The sequence below is a fragment of the Triturus cristatus genome, chromosome 10 (assembly GCF_964204655.1).
Source record: "Triturus cristatus chromosome 10, aTriCri1.1, whole genome shotgun sequence".
NCBI classification, from domain to species: Eukaryota; Metazoa; Chordata; class Amphibia; order Caudata; family Salamandridae; genus Triturus; species Triturus cristatus.
Window position 1 is genome coordinate 670,287,738 of NC_140593.1, and position 19,679 is coordinate 670,307,416.

At 47.7% G+C, this 19,679-nt stretch overlaps 1 protein-coding gene across 2 annotated transcripts in view; it reads left to right on the forward strand.

Annotated features, from left to right (window-relative positions):
* Positions 1–19,679, forward strand: part of WDR90 (WD repeat domain 90) — a 1,426,420-nt gene that overhangs the window by 45,976 nt on the left and 1,360,765 nt on the right. For both annotated transcript variants that reach the window (XM_085628141.1, XM_085628142.1), the window contains exon 2: positions 14,306–14,397. In XM_085628141.1, coding sequence (XP_085484267.1) covers positions 14,306–14,397 — 92 coding nt within the window. The remainder of the gene's footprint in view (positions 1–14,305; positions 14,398–19,679) is intronic.

A 19,679-nucleotide genomic window follows, 5' to 3' on the forward strand; every position in this document is an offset into this window, starting at 1 on the left:
GTGCCTATTGAAATACATTTAGATTTGTAGATGGCCAACAGCTCTGGGACAGGTCTTCCACCTAGTTTTTTTGCAAAATTACTGACCGATCCTATAGCTCTCATCATGGTCAGCTTTCTATTGTTCGTGGCTGCTACCCAAGAGCCCCTCCTATCCACGGGTAGAACTAGGTATGAAAATGTATCCGTGCTTGCAATTTTTTTATCATCAATAAAAATATCACATGTCTTTCTCAATTTTGTCCCACAGCTCATGGTGAATGTCTTACCGATGTTAACTTTTAAATCCCGCTCGGACATATGAGCAACAAAGTTTGAGACCGACTTTTGCAAACCCAGCTGTGTCCGTGACCTAATAACCGCATCGTCTGCGTATAATAGAATGGGAACAGGAGTGCCCTTAATGGTTGGATAGTCATGCTGGAACTCGCTCAAATACTGCCCCAGGTTATTTATATAGAGGGAGAAGAGTAATGGGGCAAGAATACACCCTTGTCTTACCCCTCTTTTTATTGGGAACCTAGTTGAGCATTCTCCCTGTTTCCCAAACCGTACCCTTGCGCCTGCCCCCCTATATAGTTCCTTTATGAATAACAGTAAGGAAGGATCTAACTCTAGGTCTTTGAGAGTGTCCCACAGCATAACATGTTTAACACAATCCAAAGCGGAGCTTAAGTCCACGAAGGTGAGAAAAAGTTTACCCTTCTTCGCTTTTGTATATTTATCCATTATCAGGGACAAATTAAGTCCCTGTTCAATAGTCCCTAGACCTGGTCGAAAACCATATTGAAATGCTGATAACACACCTGTCTCTTGGACCCAGATCTCCAACTTGTTTAAAATGACCCTACCTGCTATTTTCATAAAGGCATCCAATAAAGATATCGGGCGGTAACACTTCGGCTCATTTCTATTCCCTTTTTTTTTAATATGGCTATCACAATGGCATCTGCTCAAGTAGGGATTAACCCATGACGGGGACAGCTAATTAATACATTCGTTAAAAGAGGAGCCCATAAACCTATATTAGATTTGTAGGCATCCACCGGAATGCCATCCGGCCCTGGTGCTTTCCTCGAAGCGCTATCAGTTATAGCCTTAATGACTTCCTCAAGGGTAATATTAATCTTTAGGGGGGAACGGCCAACGATCAATATTTTCATCCACTCTCAGTGGAACTATATCTGTCATATTACCATCTATGGACTCGTCCCTATAAAGCCCTGAGAAAAACTCTACCCACATATCGCCACTAATGGCCATATCTATAATGTCTGTTTCTCCGTTATTGAAGAAAGGGGCATTAACCGCTCTCCAGAAGCCGGTATTATCTTTGTTTATACAGGCCTCATGTAAGGCTGCCCATGCTTCCTTTTTTAATGCTGCCCTGCGATTATTTTTGCACAGACTGGTACAAAGATCTTGCCTGCTTTATTTTATCCCTGCACCTCGGTACATTATGTAAGGCCTTTTTTAAATGGGTATAAGCCTTCGTACATTTTTTGTCAAACCAGCCCTGGGGAGTTTGCTGGCCATATCGTTTTTTTCTTGTTAGTAGCTTCCTGGCCTCATCTGAGATGTTAAGGAATGCATTAATTATATCTTTATCCTCCCTGTCCTGTGAAAGGCATGTCACTATATCCTCTCTACTATTATTGATCAGGCCTAGGAGGAATGCTCCGGGATCCACTTTTGTCCAGTTTAGCGTATATCCGTTCGTGCTGGCAAGATAAATATCGCTGTTGTATTGTGAATTCCTATCATATTTTTTCACCTGCCCATTTAGTCCAAGGTCTAAACAAATAGGATAATGATCACTCATAAGGAGATCAAGAGTCTTGCTGGACAGTACATTACGGGAGTACCTGTTGGATATTAGGACAAAGTCAATGATCTAGTTACATCCCCTTCCATTGTAGGTTGGTTGAAACAAAGTGGGAGACAAACATGATTAATTTGCGAAGCCAAGATCAAATTGGAAAGCTATATCATTCAGCAGGTCGCCCAAAAAAGTGTGAGAAAAATGTGAGGGTATATCTTCATTATCATTACCCAGCCCACAAATACCTTGCTCACTAAATTTTTTTTTTTTTTTTTTTTGAAACCGTTTATTACAAAACTCAAAAAATATACAAAGATGAGCCTACAACCTTCCGGCCGGCCGCTAGTAGACAAAAGGAGCGTATGATACACATTGTAGAGCGTGTGTTGCGGCTGAGGAAGATGCACAGGAGTTAGCAGCGTTGATAGCCACACCATCCGGACCCCACTGTACGGTTTCATTTTAAACTGAAAGAACAACCAGAAAAACAAACCCACAAGGCAATCCACAATCACAAATAGCAGCATGTGCTCCCCTGAGAGGGGGACCCTACCAGTCCATAGTAGTATCAAGAAGGGGAAGAGATCAGGACTAGGGCTAGGTAAACTCAATGCCCGGAACAAGGAAGATGGGTCGGCTAAGGGGATGGGGCAGGCGACGGATCGGGCAATAACGGCGGAGCACAGATTCCCCCGCGGTAGGCGTTCCAGGGGCCCCATACTTTCACCCATGTCCCAGGCTTACCTCTAGCCACATACACCACCTTTTCCCGAAACATGCACCAATCCATATGTTCCTTCCAGGCCGAGACAGTCGGGGGACCTCTGGGATCCCCACAGTTGAACAATATCACGCTTGGCCACCATATATCCCAGAGTCACCCACCACGTCTGTGGCGCCGAGTAGTCGGTAGGTTCCCACACATTCAACAGGCATCTCCTCGCTTCGGGTAGCAGCACCACATGCGTAACCACACGCAGGACCTCATGTACACCACGCCAGAATCGCTCCACCTCCGGGCATTCCCACAGTATATGCAGAAAGGTCCCCAAAGCGCCACACCCACGCTTACACAACCCGTCCACAGCATAGCCCATACGCAGGAGCCTTGGCCCCGTCATGTAGACTCTGTGGAGTATCTTGAGCTGGACGAAGCGAAGGCGGGCCGGTATGGCCACCTCTTTCGGGGAGGCCACCGCAGAGGTCCAGTCCTCGTCGTCCAGCTCCAGTCCATCGGCAACCCAAGCCTCACGAAGGGCAGTCAGCAATCCCGAGCGGTCATTGATCAGTTTTTTGTAGATCAGTGAGATCGTGCTGTCCGGAACGTGTCCATCTAGCACTCTATCCTCCGGGGGGAATACTCCGGAATGGATGCAACGTCCGGGAAGACGGAGCCCAGTGCATGACGGATCTGCAAGTACCGAAAGTACTCCCTGTCATGCAACTGGAATTCCGTCTGCAGCATCTCGAACGTTTTAAATCCTCCCCTCGTCCAGAGATCCCCCACTTTGCTGATGCCTATCATGTCCCACTTCTCGAAGCCCTTCGAGGTCCACAGGGAGCCCAACTGCTCGGACGCGTATAGTGGTGATGCCCGGGTCAGACGGTCCTTCCACCCCATCGCCACATTGGCCGCGTGCCACACTCGCACCATGACACGCGTGGGGCCGGTCAGCCGAGCGTCGGGCGCGCTGGAGTAGAGCGCTCGATTATAGTCCCCACCCGGGAGTAGCATCTTATCCATTTCGAATGCCGGGTTTAAGGCGGGCCCGTACAGGCCGTGATTAATCGCAGCCAGCTGGGAGGCCCAATAGTACCGTTTGATATCCGGGAGGGCGATCCCTCCGTCGTACCATGGGAGCGTCAGCTTCGCCAGGGCGATACGCGGCCTCCCGTCCCAGAACAGGCGGCGCTGCAAACTCTCCACCTCACGGAAGTAGCGCGCTGGGACGAGGTCCATAGTATTCTGCAAAGCGTACAGGAAACGCGGCAGAGACATCATCTTAAACAATGCCGCCCGGCCGAGCGGCGATAGCGGCAAGCGCCGCCAGCGCATGACATCTTCCTTCAGGCGCTGGAGGGGGGGAAGCAAGTTCCGATCATACCGGGCCTCCGGGTCCAGAGTAATGAAGACACCCAGGTACCGAAATCCCTGCGGGGCGATCTGGATCGGACAGCCCCGCGAGAGAATAGGAGCCTCCCCAGAGAGAACATACACACACGATTTAGCCCAGTTGATGACAAGGCCGGAGTTGCGACCAAATGAATGCAGAACATCAACCAGTACTATCAGTGATTTACGTGGGGAAGCTAGGTACAAGAGGATGTCATCAGCGTATAGGGATACGCGGTCCTCATACTCGGGGGTCCAACGGAGACCACGGATGGAAGGCTCCCACCGCAGCCACTCCGCCAGGGGCTCCAAGGCAAGCGCAAAGAGGAGCGGCGATAAGGGGCAGCCCTGCCGCGTGCCCCGGCCCAGCTCGAACGGAGCCGATACTCTACCGTTCACCACCACCTGCGCCAAGGGGCTCGAATACAGCAACTTGACCCAACTGATGAAACCTGCGCCAAAGCCAAACTTCGCAAGCATCGCCCAGATGTATGGCCATTCAAGCGTGTCAAACGCCATAGTGGCGTCCAAGGACGCCAAAATGGCCGGCTCCCGTATGTACTGAACACGTGCGAGCACCCCATGCAAACGCCGCAAGTTAAGGGCCGTGTTACGATGGGGAATAAAGCCGGACTGATCCTGGTGAACCAGTTCGCCCACCACGCCGACCAGCCGATTGGCCAGGACCTTGGCAAGAATTTTGGGCTCCGCGTTCAGTAGCGAAATGGGCCGATAGGATGTAACCCGGTCCCGAGGTCTCCCCTCCTTGTGGATAACCACGATTGTAGCCAGACGCTGGTCCAGCGGGAGGGAGCCCACCGAATGAGCCTCCAGGAACATCGATCGGAGATGTGGTGCCAGCGTATCCGGTCGCAACTTGTACAACTCGATGGGGAGACCATTAGGACCCATGGCCTTGCCGGAAGCGACCGAACGTATGGCGAGGGCGATTTCGTCGGAGGTTGGAGCGGCGTCCAACGACACTCTGTCCTCCTCCGAGAGGGAAGGCAGCGCGATATCTCTGAGCAGGGCACGGGAATCCTCTTCAGAGCGGGAAGACACCGGGGAATACACCCCACGGAAATAATCCGCGAAGCAGGAGACAATTTCTTCCGGCTCAGTAACACACACACCGTCCGTTTTCTCAATCAGCGGAACTACACGACTCGCTCTCTCCTTTTTGTCCAGCCACGCAATCAATTTACCAGCCTTATCACCCACATCATACAGTCTCCCCTGTTGCTCTCTACTGAGGCCCCTGGCCGCCTCCGTGACGAGGGCCCTATAGGCCGATTGCTTGAGTCGGAGGACATGTAATACGGCATCCGTCACCCCACATTCTAGATTACCCTCCAACTCGGCTATCTCAGCTTCCACCCGGGTCACCTCCTCCCGCTCGCGCCTCCGGGTGTGGGAAATGAGGGACAGGGCCTCTCCTCGTAGTACTGTCTTGAATGCCTCCCACAGTGAGACAGCCGAAGGCACGGACCCCACATTCTCGTCAAAATAGCGCTGGAGGGATTTAATCAATTCAGCGCGAATGGTGGGGTCGCGCAGGTACCAGGGATTGATCGGGACCACCCTACCCTCACCCCTCGGAAAAAGATCCAGGTGTAACAGGAGCGGGAATGGTCCGAGATACCCCGTGCCAAATGGCGCACCTCTCCCACCCTCCCAACATAGGCCGCTGGGACCAGGACATAATCTAGTCGTGAGAGACTACCATGGGCCCCCGAATGGAAGGTATACTGTAACTGCGTGGGATGTTTTAAACGCCAGCAATCCACCAATCCCAAAGTGTCCAATAGACCAGATAGCCACGCTTGGGCCCGGGGGAGGTCCCTAGGGGGGTGACGATCCACAGTCCCGGAAACCACCGCATTGAAATCCCCCCCCCCCCACCACCAGAATCCCCCCCCGGAAGGCCAAGGAGGAGGCGCCCCAGGTCCGCAAAGGTAGTCGACTGCAGCCCCGGCGGGACGTATACTGACACAAAAACGACCACTTTGCCCTCCATCCTTCCCACCAAGACCGCGTAACGTCCCCTGTCGTCATGGAGCACCTCATAAATCTCCAACGGGAGCGAGTTCTTAACCATGATGCCCACACCCCGTGAGCCAGACGTGAAGCCCGAATGGGCCACTAGGCGATAGCCACGCCGATTCATGGCGCAGAAGGAGTTGCCAATGAGGTGCGTCTCCTGCAGAAAAACTACATCAGGCGAGATTCGCTTCAAGAACTGCAGGACCACACCTCGTTTTATCCTGTCCCCCAATCCATTCACGTTCCAGGACAACAGAGTTAGTTCCCTACCCCCCATCATAGACAGAAGCCACCATTTGTCTCCCCGAGAGCACTATAGAGCTAGCACAGTGATACGTTTGCCTTGTGGTAAAAACGAACAACACCCCCCCCACCCCTGCCCACCCGCCCCAACAAAACTCCCCCCTCCCTGCACCCCTGCATGAGCCCGAACAGCCCCCCCAACGTGCAGTGTGCCTGTCGCCCCATATATATAGTAAAAACTAGCTAAACCCCCTAGAGGAGGAAGGAGAACCCCCAGTAGACCCCACACAACCTCCATAGGAGGGGAAATTATACAGACAGACGCTTAATCGAGAGTGGCACCATTTTTGTCCAGAGTGAAGCCCAATATTACCCCCTCAGTCCCGATCCAGTGTGCCGTCATTCCCCCGCCGCCCCCCCTCCGCCCCCCAGATCACGATCCCCAGACAGAGTGTCCAGCCAGTCTCCGGCCGCTTCGGGACGGTCAAAAAAGTGCGTGCGACCCTCTACCTCCACTCGCAGCTTGGCTGGGAAGAGCATAGCGTATTTAAGGTTCAGGTCCCGAAGACGGCGCTTGACGCCTTGGAAGCTCAGTCTCTGCTTCTGGACCGCTGGGGTGAAATCAGGGTAAAAGTTCACCTCCATATTGTCAAGCTTAACCGGCCCATGCAGTCTGGAGGCTTGCAGGATAGCGTCTCTGTCCCGAAAGTTGAAAATCCGGGCAATGAGAGGCCGCGGAGGGGCTCCGACCTTCGGCCTTCCCCCGGGAACCCTGTGGGCCCGCTCCACAGCGAAGAATTTACTCAGCCCCCGTGGCTGGAGATGGGTAGCAATCAGGTCCTCCACAAATAGGTCCGCCGCCGCTTCCTCCCGTCCCTCGGGCACCCCGATGATGCGGATGTTGTTCCTCCGGGCCCGACTCTCGGAGTCCTCCAGGCGCCGATCCATAAGCGCGCTCGCCTGACTAAGCCGGCGCACCTCTGTTTGTAGTGCCGCCACCTCAGTAGTAAGGCCCGATGCGGTGTGGGCCAAAGAATCAACTCGGTCGTTGGTCTTGGAAAGATCGGCCCTCACCAGGCCAACATCCACGAGGACCGAGTCGATCTTCTGTGCCAGTGTGTCGAACCGCTGGCCCACCGAGGCCTTCATCTCGGCAATGGCGCCCATGACATCCCGCAGAGTCAGATCCGTGGGCAGGTCCGGGGCATCAGGAGGGCCCTCAGGGGATTTGTGCGGTCCGCCGGGAGATCCCTTCTGGAGGGTATAGCGGTCCATACTGTTGGCCTGATGGGTGGTGCCACGCCGGGTCGATTTGGTCTTTGCCCGGTCTCCATCTTGTTTCGTGGCCATGGCCACCAGTCCCCCGGTCGCACCAGCCACGTCGTGAAGGGCAGGCAATCAGGGCCACAAGCTCCGGGGAGGGGGGCCACCCCAGATCGGCGGGGTGGGTCACAGCCAGCGGGCAGGCCGAGTCTCCCAGCGAGACCACACCAACACAAAGAGCCCCGCGACCCAACCCCGCAGAGACGGCAAGGGGGTGCGAAAGCGAAAGTGCGGGGTACGCGACTCGCCAGGCCCGGCCCGCCGCTGTTGTTCACTTTGTCACTGGGTCACCCCTCAGCGCAAATCCGGGGTCTGGCGAGGAGAAGGCCGCAGACTTCAATCGGTGCTCACTCCGGTGTCCGAGGTCCGATTTGACAACGGGAAACGCGTGCCACCTCAGCTCAGGCTCACCAACACATTCCCCTCATCCGAGACAGGATAAATTCAGGATAGTCGTAGGAGGTTGCGGAGGTCCTCGGGAGCCTCGCGCCTACGCGGCCATCTTGGTTGCGCGCTAGGCTCCTCCCCCCTTGTTCACTAAATTGGCACAACGAGCAATTAAAATCACCCATCCAAATGGTATACATGTCTCCCTTCAATTTTTCTTCAAGACTTTTTAGGGATGTAGCTAAGTTCGATAAAACGTTCATTTGTGGCGCTTTAGGGATATTGTTATATAGTTTTATTAAAACTGCATCCCTTTGCCCACAAAACTTCAAAGACAAGATCTGATAATACACGCTGGCCTCTCTAACTTTCATGTGGGAGGCACCGGCCGAGTTGGAAACATAGGTACATAGTCCTCCTTTATTACGACCTTGTTTGCTAATGCACGCTGAGGTATTAAATGTTTGAAAGCCAATTCTATGCATCTCCTCTATTGCCCATGTTTCCTGTAGGCAAACTATGGCATAGTCATTAATATAGGTTAGCCACTGAGGATCTTTTACTTTAGTCGCTAGGCCAGCGATATTCCAAGTTAATATTTTACAAGTTTTTCCAGGTTTTCGACTGCTCACTTCTTTCATTTGTCCTTTGGGTGACTGTTATAGTAAAATCGATTTGGCCATTTATACTTGGGCATTTTGCAGGAGCTATGCCTCTATCCTCCACATTACTTGTATTTTTAGGCGGGAATTGATCCACTACATTCCTACAATTAGTTTTGTGTCCCTTATTAAATACACATCTCCACCTTTTCACAGTCATATCCATTTTCCCTTGATTCTCTTCCCTCTCTGGCATGGCAAGGGGTCAGTCTAATTCTTCCATTCCTGTTAGGGGTTCAAAACGATTGTAGAGTGGGATACCCGCACCTCCCAGGTGTCCCTTGTAGAGGTCCCCTATGGGTCTTCTGACATTGGGTCCCGCATCAGAATGTTTACCGTTTAACCTATGTGGGCCTGGGAATGGTGGGTAAAAAGCCCCTAATGGGAACACCTTAATTGCATTGTTAATAAAGAAAGGATTTTCTAGCCTATTTAATATTGCGTGCACTAATCTCGAGCACTAAACGTCAGGACGACACAGTCACCCTGTAGCTCTTTTCTTTCTTTGCCCACCCACGCAACCCGTCTTGCCATTTTAAAATGCTTGTATAGCACGTCCGTGAGGCCGGTGTGCCTTCCTAACCAATGGAGGGATTTATTGCGGAGTTCTAGCCATGTTTCTGGTTCTGGTGACCTTAATACTGGAACGTTGGCCAGGATTACCACATATGGTGTAGCTTCCGGTGGCAATTCAAGGCAAGTATGTGCTTGGAATTCCTGGAATGGCCTTGAGTCCCTGTCATTATGCCCTAACCTACTTTTATATCTTTTCTCCTCCCCCACCAATTTGTTTAACTCAGTGGTAGCATTCTGGACTCCCATGTCAGTGTTATTTCCAGGGATGGGGGATCCAGAGATACTGCCCCTAGTCACTGTGTTAGGGATGGCCATATTAATCATGCTTGTCAGCCCAGTTGAGGTCATCTTTTCCTGGGCATGTATTAAATTCCCCTGGTTTTTTATAGAGGGCTTGCCCATTGAGATCCCCTCCAGGTTTGCCACTCTCTCAATTAATTTCCCCAGTGCGTTCTCTATGTACCTGTGCAGTTCGTCTATGCTTTTTGATATTTTTTCTAGTGCCAAGGATTGGCTCGTTAGCTGGGCATGCGTAGTAGGTTTTCTTGAGCCCCCTATATTATTACCTATATATGGTGTTTGGGATGGCACTCTGGGTTGCCCTTTTCCACTTAGACGCTTGTGCTGCGCAGGTTAGAAGGCAGGCCCAGCCCGGCCCCTGTTGGACCCTGACGGGCCCGCCCTTGGCCCGGATTCGCCCGGCCCGTGCGCGTTCCGCGACGCGGGAGCCGTGCTTAAATTTAAGCGCCTCCGGGCGCGTTGAGATGGCGGCAGCGTCCGCGACAGCTCAGGGCAGTATGGGAGCGGTAGTCTCCCTCCAGGCGCAACACAACACCAACACCAACTGGTAGCGGTTCCTGCGAAGCGGGAGCCGCGCTTGAATTTAAGCGCCTCCGGGCGCGTTGAGATGGCGGCAGCGTCAGTGGCAGCTCATGGCAGGGCAGTATGGGAGCGGTAGTCTCCCTCCAGGCGCAACACAACACCAACACCAACTGGTAGCGGTTCCCGCGAAGCGGGAGCCGCGCTTGAATTCAAGCGCCTCCGGGTGCGTTGTGATGGCGGCAGCGTCAGTGGCAGCTCAGGGCAGGGCAGTATGGGAGTGGTAGTCTCCCTCCAGGCGCAACACAACACCAACACCAACACCAACTGGTAGCGGTTGGGGTGGGCCTAACCCATGTGAGAAAAACAGAGCAAACTGTAACTTAGTGAAGACTGTAGTGACAATCCATTAAACTGATCCGAGTTTTGACCAGTTCTTGTTCGATATAATAGGCCGACCCATAAATAGGTGTGTATGTGTGTGTGGGGGGGGGATACCGTTTTACCTGGAGAAGTGTAATAATGCTACAAAATAGAACTTTTGCTGTTGGATACAAGTTCTGGAGTTTTCTGTCTCATAAATATGAAAGAAATTAGTATTTTCACCCATACCTTGACATTTATAGGGCATTCTGGGTATGAAAAAGTGGTGGTCTCCACACAAACAACACTGCCCTGGATTCTTCCTTGTGTCTAGTTTTCCAGAATGCAGAATAGTATGACATTTTGGTATACTGAATTTCATTACATTTTAGGCTATCAAGAGTCAGAATGCACAGAAGACACATTTTGTAAAGCTCCCTCAGAATCACCCGATATGAGTAACGCCCAACTCAGAGTGGTATGATAACATATTTCTGAATTCAGATTCTTGGGCACATTTCAAAACTGCGTAGCTTTCATTCGATCCCCAACCTATTCATTAGATTTTACGTTACATATTGATGCGTGGTCAAAACGCAATGAAAAATCTTTATAAGCTGCAGTTCACTGATTGCACTGGGTATTGCATGTTTTTTTGAGAACTTCAAACACTAAGGGCCCGATTCTGATGCGGTTAGGAAATCTGCTCGATCGAATTGGTTTGGAAATGGTTTCCGACCGACTTGGATCGGGATAGTCCGACCGAGTATGATGCATCCGGATGCTTCCAGATTCGATTTGGTTGGACTCCCATTGACTTCTATGGGAGCCTATGTTCCTAACCGCATCGTAATCTGGCCCTCGGTCAGGAAGACATGTTCCCGATCCGTTTTGGAAGGAGCAAATGCCGTTAGAAGGCCTTCCTAACCGCATCGTAATCGGGCCCTAGGTGGGAATGCTTTCCTAACCGCAACGGAATTGGGCCCTAAATAGAGTTGGATGGACATTACGGTATGATATTTTTTACATCCGCTTTAAATGGAAAAAATTACAGCCAAAAACATTATAACCTGTTTCTATGTTTTTCTACTTTCACTATTTTTTTTATTTCCATGATTAGTTTCTTTGAGAAAACCATGAGCATTCTACACAAATGACCTACTTTTCAGAAATCTATAGCTTTGTGTGTTCAACCATGATTTTCACATCTTATTCCCTCTATATACTACAAGCAAGTAGACATCGCAAAAACATATTGCCCACCACTTAGGAAACTGCAAAAACTATGGTGAAAAAAAAGTTTAATTTTAGAACTCTGCCTGTTTCTGAACACTGGGAATAGGTTAGTACTGTTAACCTTTTGTTGATGCCATTAAAAAACATTCACACACAATTTCTTCCAAATCACTTTTCAGATTTTATGGAAAAAAGAAAGCATTTTTCAAAGTGTTGGCAGTTTTCTCAGGTCTCACTTGGTGAAGTCTCTTTTAGAATCCCTGCCATGTATGAGGGGAAAGAGACTGGGCGGGGGGGGGGGCGATGCACATTTATCCTGATTATCATTTGTGGTAAAAAAAGATGTGAAGGAATGAGCACAAAATGCCCCAGATACCACAAAGAAAACTCAGCCAATTTTTAGGTATTTGTATGTTCTCAGGCCTACATGAGTTAATAATATGATGCCAGTAAAAGTTATTTGGTAGCCTTGGTTGAATTGACCTTTGAAAAAGTTTAAAACAGTTTAATTTGGCTATGAGAGCAACAACAGTTGATCTTGTGTCTTTCTTTCTCACTTTATTTGTAATCTGATGCCAATACACAATTGCACAGCTTCAGTTTACTTTGATTTTTGTTGTTGCAGAGATCTGATCTTGGAGACACAAAGAATAGTCAACCTATGGCATTGTGCGTATGATGATGAGTTCTATAAACATGTTGCGGCACAGCTATAGCAGCACTTAGACAAGAAGTGAGGTTTAAGGATGTAAGGCAGATAGTTCCGCTTATGGATACGTACCATCTTCCTTTTGTTCGACATTTCAGAGTGTTGCTTAGGCTGTCTGGAATCGCCAACAGCTCTTTAGAATTTGAGGTGGTTACAAAGGCTCCTCCTTATTCTTGTCATCAATGGGTTTCATGATTTAGTACTCTTGATCAGTCTGTGTCTGAGGGTCCTTCTTTGGCAGTAAATATGAAGTTCGAGTTGTAGGTGCAATGAACCCATATCATGCATTACACGGCTGGCAGAGTGCCTTGACTGAAACATATGTTGCCACAGGCAAAGAGTGGAGAGCTTAAAGGTTGTAGGTATTGTGATTGTTTACTTCTTGATGCAGACATTGTAAAGCAACTATATTCTGACTTTGCTGGAGTCTTCGAAGACGGAAAAAGATGGCCTCTGGAATAAAATACTTTCACATACTGTAGACAAGAGTGGACCAAGGCTATAGTGATCTATGCCCTATGTGGGAACTCATAATGTAAAAATGCAACCGTGTGTTTGAATGATTAAGAAGGGATATTTGGCCACTTTAAATGTGTGGACCAGGAAGAGGCTTGCGTTCATTATCACTGCCAAATTTTTCAATTCGGCGAAAGGATAGGGCTCAGTTTGAGGGCCCAGGGTCAGAGTGAGGTAGCATGATACTAGATAAAGCCTCTGCATGTGCAGATCCAATTTTATTTTGTTAACTAGATTTGAGGTAGTTGCTCTAGAATTAGTGGTTCACTGCTTGAAGGAAAGGACCCTTGGCACAGGAATCCTGCTCTGGGGTATTTTCCAGTTTTAGGAGGATCTGTAAATTGGCATAGTTGTAGCAAATGAGGTCGAAAGATATGATTAGGCCTTGGAGCGGGTAAAGGAATTTGTTTACTAGAATAGGCACACAAGAGAAAAGAGATACAATGCCTATATCAGCAACAAAAATAGCTAATGTGAAAGCAGGAAATGTTTATGTGAGATCTTTCTGCAAGACAGAAGACATCCAATACAGGGCAATGCATTTAATTCTTGGGTCACTCTAGTAAGGTGTTGTGGTAAATGGTGTGATGGAAGGTGATCAAGTAGAAGAGCAGCAACTTGGTTAAATCAACAATGAACCTCAAGTCATTGCAGGTGGCGATCGATGTGGATTTTCTACATGTGCTTGGTGGAAGCCTGTGTGGTGGTCTCAGACTAGATTATTTTTCCCAAAGAAGTCTTAACACTGGGTGAAGGATACTATTTAGCTAAGTTTGCCCTGCAAGGGCCCTTTGGAGATAGTTATGGAGGTGGATGGGTATTTGGGGTTTTTAAGAAATTGTTATTAACATTTGAGTGGAGGATGCTGACATAAAAGTTTAGAGTGGGACATTAACTCTGTGAAGCGGTGCATAAAAGACATTATTATTATTATTATTATTATAATTCAAGATGCATTTCATTGAGGCCAATATTAAATGAGTCCAATTTGACATTCCTGGCTATTCTGCTTTTAAAATGCAGTTCTTTCTGAATAGCATCTTTTAATTGTCGAATGTTTTCTTTGACATACTGTTTTCCACCACAACATAGTTTTAATTAGCATTTTCTTTGCTTCAAGTAGATCTGTATTTTCAACTTAACCAGTAATTTTGTTAGTGCTCCTAACTGTGTCATGTAGTTTTAACTTGAAATTGCAGGCACAGAGGTATACCCGTGCCAAGTTTTTGCTGTGTATTCAGCAGAGGTGAAGCTTCAAATGTGTAGGTATGAGCAAAAACATTAGAAACAACCGCACAGCCAAACTAAATTGGCTGTTTTTAGGGAGAGAGTGACGCAATTTATTCTCCTGTGGCAGCTAGAGGCAGAAGGTAATGTATCATACCACTAGGCGAGCAGCAGACTTGTTAACAATGCTGCTAGAGTATATTAGTGGGTTCATTTTACAAGTTGAACAAATGAGATACATCTGATAAGAGGTTTCTCTTTCCTCAGTATGGCAGCATCCATTCGTGAACGTCTTCAAACATGTCAAGATTGACGAGTGGAAGAGGTCATCGAAGGAAGGGGACGTGAGCACAATTATGGTAAGGTGTTATTACAATCACTTTACGTAAAGAGGCTAATACATGCTATACTGCCCCTTTAGCAGCTAAAATAATTTTATTGATGTTATCTTGATTATTACACTGATCAACTCATCTCCTTTTGTGATCAGATTTTGCTGGGAATTTTCAACCTCCGACGGAGAAAAAGACATACATATCCCTCCGTGAATCCTTTTCATCAGACAGCGACCTGCTACATGATTGTATCTTACACAATCAGAGCTCTGAACTGTACCTGATTATTGTAAAGAAAGAACCACATACACAATTCTAACACTCAAAAGGGATTGGGTAGAGTAGACTACTACTTCTCTCTTTTCAAAATCCAGACCTTTAATACTCCCTTCCAGTGCTGAACCGGAAATGTAAATGGTAAATTCTAGAAACCTAATGTTGCAGGGATTCTGCTTATACACAGAACTATGCGTAGAACCCCAGGACCTCAGTGAATTGTGGTGTACCAGAAACTCACCTCAGAACCCAGAACCCAGTATCCGGCTAGCATAAGTGTCCCATTCGTTATCCGAGATTTGGCTCGGCGATCCCAATGAAAAGACAACCCAGAACAAGCTACTCAGTGTACTCTCAGGAATGGTGGGAATCGGAAATACCTGTTCGTATATTATTCTCACATCAGTCCACAACAAGAATCAACACAGACACGGTGAAAATAAAAAGAGTTTATTTTTATAGACCACATCAGCATCGTTACAATACCATAGAATATAAAAGGAGTGATCATATTATAAATGACAGTGGATATTACCACCTTCCCTTTACTAAGAAGCTAATATTATTATTATGCTAATAAAAGGTCTCTTGGGCTTGAATGGGGGACCCCATACCTCAAAGATCAGCTTAGTCAAATCACATCACAGGAGCATCAGGAGTCTTCTCGCAGGAAGGCTCGTCTGCGGTCTGAATATTAAACATGATGTCTGCAATATTAAAAGCCCCAGCTTTCAGGTATTCGCAGCTGCCTGTGTGTTATGGCTAAATAGTGGGTCGATCAACCTAGAGTGGAAAACATGCATTGTCTAACAATCCAGACTGTTTGTCACACCATGTACAGACCAAGGTCGCTGCGCAGAGCTCGGGATGGTAACAACAGATTGCTCTCATGTGAGGCAAAGCTCGAGTCAGCAGTTTGTTTAATCAATAACGTGTAAACGCAGTGTCGTGCGCAAGAGCAGCAAGATGGCTTTCTAACATCTACGTGGTTATGCTAACTTAACAATGCATGGACGTATTAAGGGAGTCCTTACTACATGCCCCCTTGATCGAATCACTAACCAGTAGGGAAGAAATGAGAGAACGCAGAGTTCAATTTCGACAGAGCAGGACAAGGCGAATTCAAATTGAAATCGAGCAAAAAAATATAAAAAACCTCAGAAAGGGGAAAGAAAAAAATCAAAAAGGATGCTGCTTTATCCAGCACTCCAAAGTCACAGGTAACGTAAGGTTCATGACATGGCGGAAAAAGCATAGCGGAAGACAGTTCACTCAATCCATGAACGTGTATGCAGCATACGTAGCAACAGCTTCCAACAGAAAATCGTTGGCACTGCCACCAAAAGTTTCAGCCATCCAGTTAATCAAAGAAAAGGAACATACATGTTCTTCAATAAGCGGAGCCTCTAGCACGATCAGAGGGCAACCGACGAGTTCCTCCAGATAGCTCATATTCAAGAAGTCATAAGCAGCCCTTGCGATGTCCCAATTACCCAGGATGCCATGCGCCGCACCACAGGCCATAATCCGAACACCAGAACAGGCAAACTCGTGAGACACTAAGGGCCTCATCAGTCGATCATAATCCGGCACCGGAGACACCGTGTTGGTTAAGCACAAATCCAGAGGCCATTCAAAGGGACAATCTAGGCAGTGAAAGACAGGTTGCACGCAGGTGAAGTAGGAATACCGGAAGGATAATCCATAAGCCAGGCTCAGAGTCGCCAATGGCAGCGTACCATAATAGTCAAGCATCCTGTCACGAAGAAGATGCAGCCGGGACAGGTTGTCGTGTGGCACAGGAAGAGCAGCCATTTCGTAGAACGAAAAGTAAAAGCAGCACACCCGCCACCAGCGCCAGAAGCAGCGGGACACCTCCAAAGATGCTCGAAAAAATAGAATGAAAAAATGCCAGAATCACACGAAAAACAGTTTGGAAGGAGGTCACGAGGCCTGAGCCCACAAGTTTAAAAAAATGAGCCAGGCCAGTTGTTGACGAGGCATTGAAAATTGTTTGGATCAAAGCACCAAAATGGAGGGGGAGGTCAGTATTAAAAAGCGCCTGCACCTCAGTGCGCGTATTTGCCACGTGAAGGACAAATGTTTCTCTGGAGGAAGTCAATAGCACCTCCTTTTGGGACAATAGAGCTCTTATTCTGCTCATCTTGTTGAACTCTGCTTTCAAGGTCGGAATCGAAGGCCAGATGGAAACATCCAGCCGCCCATGCGGGGGTGGAAATAGAACATTATTGCAGCAGACTACTCGCTGCGAAACAGTTATTATATATGGGATTCCCACTAACATCCCGCAGCAAGCTTCATTATTCAAAATTAAATAACTGCCGTTTGCAAGCAGCGTGAAAGATGGTGTAATCACTGGCACTGGGATACCTTTGAGGACGCAGGCCAAATTCGGGGCGTGTACATTGCATGCACCGTGTAACTGAATGTGCCTACATTCTACAGAATGATCAGGTGTCGAGGTACACTCCTCACCTTTCAGGTAAACCTCTGTACCGTCTCTTGTACATCTATACGTAAAAGGGAGTGACCAAACCTCATGCAGGAACGCGGTACCCAACTGTTCATACCTACCCAGGGCATAGTGTTTCATGCATGACGTAAATTTAAAAAGCGCGAAAGGGAGCGTGATCAACCCATGTACTAACCACACGGCCGAATTCAATTCCGCCACAGAGAAAGGTAACGGCTCCAACTTTTCAATGTGTAACAATGAATATGTAGCATCCTTCATGGACATGAACTGTTGCTTTACAGTAAGGTTAAAGGGAAGGAATAATGAGGTCGTATTCAGATAGTCCCAGGGGACCTTTCCTGCCTTTAACGTTTGTAACGTCCATGCAAACTGCATAACAGAACGCAACTGGTTTTGACCATGGTACAATACAGACCTATCATCATGCACAATATCAACAATTGAAGAAACAATATTGTCTAATGTATAAATTCTGGAAGAAAGCGTGTTAATGCTGTTATCTATAACGGCTAATACCTTTTCCATATTTGCTTGGTCAATAGCCCTCAATCTAGAAGCCGCTTCAAATTGCGACAATTTTCATACTTCGTTGTAAATAGCATACGCCCACCTCTTTGATCTGCCACCTACAGGACCTTTAACAAAATCATTCAAATCTATTTTGTCATGTAATTTTGATAAATGAACTTTGACAGATGCCAAGGTGGAATGTCGCAGCCAGGATTGACATAATTTTCCTACAGAGTAGGTAGTTACTGTATGAGAGGACTCAAACTGAGGGTCTACGCGTTGTTGAGTATACCCTGGTTTCAGACCTAGAAAACGACGTTGACAGGTATCGGAACTGCTTTGCCAAATCAACCACCCTTCACTACTAAATTTCAAAATATTGAAAGATGTATTAGAAACTAATGACTGCAAAACAGGAAGGGACAGATCTGTTTGGTTATCCCAATTCGGGTAAGCGCCCAGATCCGGAACAGAGGGGAAATTTAGTTTTTTAGTAGTGGCCAATCCGAGACAGGAGGTCTGGAAGATGGTTGAATTCAAAAACAACATATGATTTGGTACAAGACAGGCCCGATGTAAAGCTTCAGTTCCCTGAACCTGCCACGGTTTGGAACCCCAAACCGATTTAAGATCAACAGTAGCCTTCCACAGGTCATAACCCTTGATTGACAACTCATCCATAAAGGACTTAGAATATAGTAATTTGGTGTGTGTCAGTCTAACCTTTGAGGCAGACTCAGCATCACTTTAAAATAAAAGGATGCTGGGCTAGAAACACTGAAATCAGTAAAATAAGTATATTTATCAACCAATGTAGGTGAACTGCCTAAAGATGGTGTAGGGCAGTGTTCCCATTGGGTAAAATCTACAAAATTGCGAAATGTATTAGCTTTATGCAGGAAGTGATTGCCATAATGTTGAAAACAATACTGTTCTGCATAGTTAGCCGCATTCTCATATAAATCTTCTGCATCAAAAGCGGCATAATATTTCAAATCAGAAAACAGAGCTTCAATGGCATGAACATCCCAATCATCAGAACGAATGTTCTGCTTAACCACATCACCCATAGAAACACGAAATACATTAGGTACATTGATGACCTCGGTAGGACCATGAATTTGGAATTTAACAGCATCCCACGCAATTCCATCCAAAACGGGCCAGGCAGTAATATTCACAAAAGTCTGGTCCCTCTTCATGATGTGGGATGAGGAGTGTGGGGCCAAAGTTCCATTGATAAGTCTAATTGTAGATCTCTCAGTGAGATAGTGTCCATTCACCAGACGGAAAAACACTATTACAAATCCAATGGACATAAACAGAAAAATACTCAAAAGCACCAGCCAGATGTATGTCCAAGGGGTAACCAAAAAATGTCTTTTAAACCAACTAGCAAAGACAGCAATGTTCGAAGGGGGAGTGGAGGGCAATGAGTCAGTGTCAAAGGAGAAACGGGACTGGTCAAGCGCCGTAGATTGTAAAACAGGCGAGTGACCATTTGTAGGATAAGCATACTCAGTCTCTTCGGGCAGACCACCAGCCGGGGGTAGTAACAAGGGATCAGTAACTGACTGCATCTCGATGGCAACATCAGACAAGGTGTTAGAAGCAGGAACCAACATTGAATTTCTTTGCATCGTCTGGCATGAAACTGCTGGAGTCAGACTAAGAAGTATCGGCCACTCGCTGAAGTTTGACATTGTCAATAGAGATGTACCTGTTTTCTTTTCGACCAGGAAGTGGAGGTAAAATGACTGTTCTTGTACCCTGCACTCCAAGCACTGGAACTGGTGCACGATAAGAGGGGCCGAACTCCTTCTTGTTCTCCACCTTCTCACGGACCAGGTCTCCAACTCGGGGTAGCCAGCCGACTACCGGAGTCTGAACCTCAGCTTCAGATGTGGAGGGCAAGTGTTCCTTCGAAAGAGTGTCTCTGGCTTCTTGTAGAGTCTGCAAAACAGCACAGTGATCATCTACGTCAAAGGGTGCGGTCGATGCCGCCATGTCTAGACCATCAAGG